The sequence below is a fragment of the Oncorhynchus mykiss genome, chromosome 5 (genome assembly GCF_013265735.2).
Source record: "Oncorhynchus mykiss isolate Arlee chromosome 5, USDA_OmykA_1.1, whole genome shotgun sequence".
In the NCBI taxonomy this organism is placed as follows: Eukaryota; Metazoa; Chordata; class Actinopteri; order Salmoniformes; family Salmonidae; genus Oncorhynchus; species Oncorhynchus mykiss.
This window is the reverse complement of record NC_048569.1, coordinates 79,890,986-79,896,985: the sequence shown is the minus strand read 5'-3', so window position 1 is coordinate 79,896,985 and position 6,000 is coordinate 79,890,986. Positions and strand designations below refer to the sequence as shown.

Below are 6,000 nucleotides of genomic sequence, written 5' to 3'. Positions count from 1 at the left end.
TTTCCTTTCTGGTTGGTTTGGTCAATGACTCACTCTATATCCATTAAAAAACATAGGCCTAATATACAGGGTGACACTTTTATTACAATAGCACATTTTGAAATGTTGGATAATAACTTAGATAAACACTTATAGTCAACATAGACAGTAAAGCACACATAGTTGGGAAGGTTTGGCGTGGGTGGAGTCCAGACCCCGAGATAAGACAGGACAGGAGGCGGGACAGTCCCTCCCCGTAAACCTGTAGGTGGTGATCGTTACGGCCAGCCCCAGAGCGGACTCCGTACCCCCTTACAGCCTGTCTCTCTCTCTGTCTCAATTCTTCCCGACACACCCTTGGAATTAATGTGTGAGCTAAAATAATTACCAAGGCTCAAGAGCCAAAACCTCCACCCATCCCTCGCGCCGCGCTGCACCCGGGACTTCACCGAACGACTTCAGTCATTTTAGGTAGGGCGCGATTCTCCAGACTTCTGTTTATTCATCCCGCCGCACAATGGCCCCGGGCGTCTTTTGCGTCAGCCTGCTCACTGTGGTAAGTGACCGCAAACAATAGGTATTGTAACTTTCAAGACAAATTTGTCTTGGAGAATAGCGTTGATGTAGGCTAGACTATTTAACACACAAGGCACACACTGGTTGAATCAATTTAGTTTCCACGTAATTTCAATGGAATAGACGTTGAATGGACGTCTGTGCCCAGTGGAACGGTATTCTTCACTGGGATCCGTTGTTTTCGTTATTTTCCTGAATAAAAGTGTTGAGGGACTAAAGTTCAGGTTTAAAAGTAGGTGGGCAGTCCAGTCCTCAATGTCTGACCACTACGCGTATCTCATGCAGACGTTTCGTGAGCAAATCGGTGTGGAATGTAAGCACAGAAATGACAGACGTATGTTGTTGAGCTGAAACTTTGTATAAAATGAGCATGATCCGTGTTCTCTAGTCTCCTGTCCTAGTCTCTTTCTCTGACGTGTGTTTAGGCTATAGGCTACTTATTTGTCAAACTGAGTAGGCCTGTCTAGATCTTTTGCAAATGCATTCATTAGTTATACATTTCACTGATACAGCACTCTCGCTGCGAATGGGGTTAATGATTATCGAAGGCACTACGGGTTATAAAAGAAACAAAGGTCTGGGAAATGCGAATCCAGATAAGACTTTTTTGATAAACCCGTAAAGCTCAAATATTTTCAAATAGCGTAGTGAGTGGCGGCCCATGTTGACATTTTGTTTTGAGCCATTATGACCAGGCTACTCCATATAGGAAAATAATAAGGTCATTTGGGGGCCTCAAACAAACAGCATAAGGCCTACTTACTCAATGCTCAACAATGCCCCACCAAAACATCCTATACTGTTTCAGAGACAAATATTAGAAATATTGCTTAAAATAACCCATATCCCAATCTGGGATTAAAAAACAAAGCAGTCACCTCACAACTTGTTTTAATAAACAGTTGATGTGGAAAAAAAATTGATGTACCAATCTCACATTGAAGATTAAACTTGAATAAGTAGTATTGCCTTTGACTCGGGCTACATTTATCATTGTATGTTATTCACACGTCTACTGGTTTCCTCACACTTGCTAGAATTAGTTAGGCACTCTTCAGCAGTAGTATTACTATAGGCCTATTCGTTCAAACACATTTCAATGATGTGAACAGAGTGTGATTGGAAAACTGATCTGTCCAACAAGAGGAGTGTCTTTTTCCTAGCCACCGTGCTTCTACATCTGCATTGCTTGCAGTTTGGGGTTTTAGGCTGGGTTTCTTTATAGCTGCTGATGTAAAAAGGTCTTTATAAATACATTTGATTGGTTAATCAAATGTAGGCAATGTGACTAGGCAAGTCAGTTAAGAACAAATTCTTATTTACAATAATAGCCTAGGAACAGTGGGTTAACTGCCTTGTTCAGAACGACAGATTTTTACCTTGTCAGCTCTGGGATTTGATCTTGCAACCTTTCGGTAACTGACCCAGAGCTCTACCTGCCACTCTAAAGGTTAGGTATTTTCAGTGAAGCTAGAATCCCTAGTATCTACATCCATTTTTGGACTTATACAATAAATGGTATATAACAGGGGTATTCAACTCTTACCCTACGAGGTCCGAAGCCTAATGGTTTTCTGTTCTACCTTATAATTAATTGCACCCACCTGTTGTCCCAGTTATAAATCAGTCCCTGATTAGAGGGGAACAATAAATGCAGTGGAACAGGTTTCGAGGTCCAGAGTTGTGTTTGAGGGAAATATACCCTTTCATTCTTGAAGAATATAACTTTTATAAATGCCTCATGAGCGAAGTTCAACTGTCATACCCCATCAGAATCCAAAATATAAGCTTGTTTTATTTCAATGTTTGTAAACAACAGAAATGTGAACAAACATCGTACAGCCTCAACTAAAGATGGGGAAAGAAATTGATGAAGTTACATATCAAAATATTATTTGGGATGATATTATATCGATACTTTGACTCCAAGTATAGATTTGTAGATTATTATGTTTTGGCTTGGTAGCGTTAGCAAGCACTAGTCGGCTGTATCTATGCCAAAACGGAAGTCTTTTTCATCCTATAGCTTTTTAAATAGTGAGCCAACAAGTTTTCAGCACTTATATTTCCATGACTGATCAATACTAATTTTTGTTATGGGTCTCACTTGTCTCTCTGCAGTAGACATACACTGAGTGTACAAAACATTACAAACACCTAATATTGAGTTGCACCCCCTTTTGCTCTTGGAACAGCCTCAATTCACCAGGGCATGGACTCTACAAGGTGTCAAAAGATTTCCACAGGGATGCTGGCCCATGTTGATGCCAATGCTTCCCACAGGTGTGTCAAGTTGGCTGGATGTCTTTTGGGTGGTGGACCATTGTTAATAAACACGGAAACTGTTGAGCATGAAAAACTCGGCAGCATTGCAGTTCTTTACACACTTAAATCAATATCTCAAGGCTTAAAAATCCTTCTTTAACCTGTCTTTTCCCTTTCCTCTGCCACGAGTCACATCAACAATAAGGGATCATAGCTTTCACCTGGATTCATCTGGTCAGTCTATGTCATGGAAAGAGCAGGTGTTCCTACTGTTTTGTACACTGTGTACAATGAGCAATACATATCGTATCGGCACCTGCGTATTGTGATAATATCATGAGTTCCCTGGAAATTGTATGGTCAGTCCATGCATTTGTATGGTCAGTCCATGCATTTGTATGGTCAGTCCATGCATCCATAGATCTGTCTGAATTTGAGTGGTTACATTTCTCCAGACCAATCCCTAATCTTTTTAGGAAAACAGAGGCAGTGTGCCTGCTTTGTTATTGTTTTAATGAAGGATTATAGCTTTAAGGTTAGGGTTAGAAGACATGCATCTGTAGCCAGTCTGTCTGCTCTCTTGACAAGGAGTTGGCAGATAGCAGAAATGGATTTGGGGGTTAATGCATCACTGCCAATAATTAATTGAAAATATGGACTGTAGGAGAAGGAGAGTGACAAAGACAGGATGAAAGACATGTGTAAACCCTGTTCTCTCTGTTCTCTCTCAGATCATAGCTCAGTCTGAGTGCTGTGTTCCTCATTCCATCCAAGCCCAGGTCCCAGTGGAGGTCAGGCCTGGCTATGTCATCTCTCAAGGTAGGCCTATAACACCTGCCTATCTGTGTGTAGCCTAGTCAATGTAAACTTCAAAAAAGAAATGTCCTTTCACTGTCAACTGTGTTTATTTTCAGCAAACTTAACATGTGTACATATTTGTATGAACATAACAAGATTCAACAACTGAGACATAAACTGAACAAGTTCCACAGACATGTAACTAACAGAAGTGGAATAATGTCTCTGAACAAAGGGGGGGGGGGGGGGGGGGTCAAAATCAAAAGTAACAGTCAGTATCTGGGGTAGCCATCAGCTGCATTAAGTACTGCAGAGAATCTCCTGCTCATGGACTGCACCAGATTTGCCCATTCTTGCTCTGAGATGTTACCCCACTCTTCCACCAAGGCACCTGCAAGTTCCCAGACATTTCTGGAGGGAATGTCCCTAGTCCTCACCCTCCGATCCAACAGGTCCCAGACATACTCAATGGGATTGAGATCCGGGCTCTTTGCTGGCCACGGCAGAACACTGACATTCCTGTCTTGCAGGAAATCACACACAGAACGAGCAGTATAGCTGGTGGCATTGTCATGCTGGAGGGTCATGTCAGGATGAGCCTGCAGGAAGGCTACCACATGAGGGTGGAGGATGTCTTCCCTGTAACGCACAGCGTTGAGATTGCCTTCAATGACAACAAGCTCAGTCCGATGATGCTGTGACACACCACCCCAGACCATGACGGACACTCCACCTCCATCACCCCTGATGAGACAAAACCACGACTCGGAAGTGAAGAGCACATTTTGCCAGTACTGTCTGGACCAGCGACGATGGGTTTGTGCCCATAGGGGGCATTGTTGCCAGGTCTTTTTTATTATTTTACCTTTATTTAACTAGGCAAGTCAGTTAAGAACAAATTTGTATTTTAAATGACAGCCTAGAAACAGTGGGTTAACTGCCTTGTTCAGGGGCAGAATTACAGATTTTTACCTTGTCATCTCGGGAATTCGAGCTTGCAACCTTTTAATTACTAGTCCAACCCTCTAACCACTAGGCTACCTGCCACCCCTCACTCAGCCTATTGCGGACAGTCTGAGCACTGATGGAGGGATTGTGCCTTCCTTTGTGTATCTCAGGCAGTTGTTGTTGCCATCCTGTACCGTAAGTGTGATGTTCGGATGTACCGATCCAGTGCAGGTGTTGTTACACGTGGTCTGCCACTGCAAGGACGATCTGCTGTCCGTCCTGTCTCCCTGTAGCACTGCCTTAGGCGTCTCACAGTACGGACATTGCAATTTATTGCCCTGGCCACATGTGCAGTCCTCATGCCTCCTTGCATCATGCCTAAGGCACGTTCACGCAGATGAGCAGGGACCCTGGGCATCTTTCTTTTGGTGTTTTTCAGAGTCGGTAGAAAGGCCTCTTTAGTGTCCTAAGTTTTCATAACTGTGACCATAATTGCCTACCGTCTGTAAGCTGTTAGTGTCTTAACGACCGTTCCACAGGTGCATGTTCATTAATTGTTTATGGTTCATTGAACAAGCATGGGAAACATTGTTTAAACCCTTTACAATGAAGATCTGTGACGTTATTTGGATTTTTACGAATTATCTTTGAAAGACAGGGTCCTGAAAAGGGGTATGTTTTTTTTTTTTTTTTTTTGCTGAGTTTAGTTAGTGACAGTGTTTTATGTGTGTGTGAGTTATGTCTGACTCACTGCCTGTAGTTACCGTTGCCTGTATTCACAAAGAGTTTCAGAGTAGGATATAGGATCAGATTTCCCCTTTTAGATCATACTGAATAAGTTTATATGGATAGAGAAGACCTGATCCTAGATCAGCACTTCTACTCTGAAACTATTTGTGAATACGAGCTTGAGTGTTCTGTCCAAAGTTCTATGTTTTGTTCCGAGTGTGTGTGTGTGTGTGTGTGTGTGTGTGTGTGTGTGTGTTGCCCAGTGTATTAACTGTCATGATGTGCACTGTGGGAGCCCCCCCCCCCCCCTCTCAATTCAATTCAAGGGGCTTTATTTGCATGGGAATCATATGTTAACATTGCCAAAGCAAGTGAAGTAGATCATATCCAAAAGGGAAACAAATAATAAAAATGAACAGTAATCATTACACTCACAGAAGTTCCAAAAGAATAAAGACATTACAAATGTCATATTATTTTTATATACAGTGGGGCAAAAAAGTATTTAGTCAGCCACCAATTGTGCAAGTTCTCCCACTTAAAAAGATGAGAGAGGCCTGTAATTTTCATCATAGGTACACTTCAACTATGACAGACAAAATGATATTTTTTTTCTCCAGAAAATCACATTGTAGGATTTTTAATGAATTTATTTGCAAATTATGGTGGAAAATAAGTATTTGGTCAATAACAAAAGTTTATCTC

The 6,000-nt window shown here is 41.9% G+C and overlaps 1 protein-coding gene across 2 annotated transcripts in view; it reads left to right on the top strand.

Moving 5' to 3' along the window:
- Positions 1–246: 246 nt before the first annotated feature.
- LOC110524638 (desmocollin-2) overlaps positions 247–6,000 on the top strand; it is a 31,563-nt gene continuing 25,809 nt past the window's right edge. Inside the window, exons 1-2 of one of the 2 annotated variants that reach the window (XM_036978490.1) lie at positions 247–450; positions 3,552–3,639. Coding sequence is in view for 1 of the 2 variants with exons in the window: in XM_021604482.2 (XP_021460157.1) it covers positions 497–535; positions 3,552–3,639 (127 nt within the window). In the remaining variant the exon portion in view is untranslated. Of the gene's footprint in view, positions 536–3,551; positions 3,640–6,000 lie in introns of both variants that reach the window. The other variant, XM_021604482.2, reaches the window with a different exon arrangement.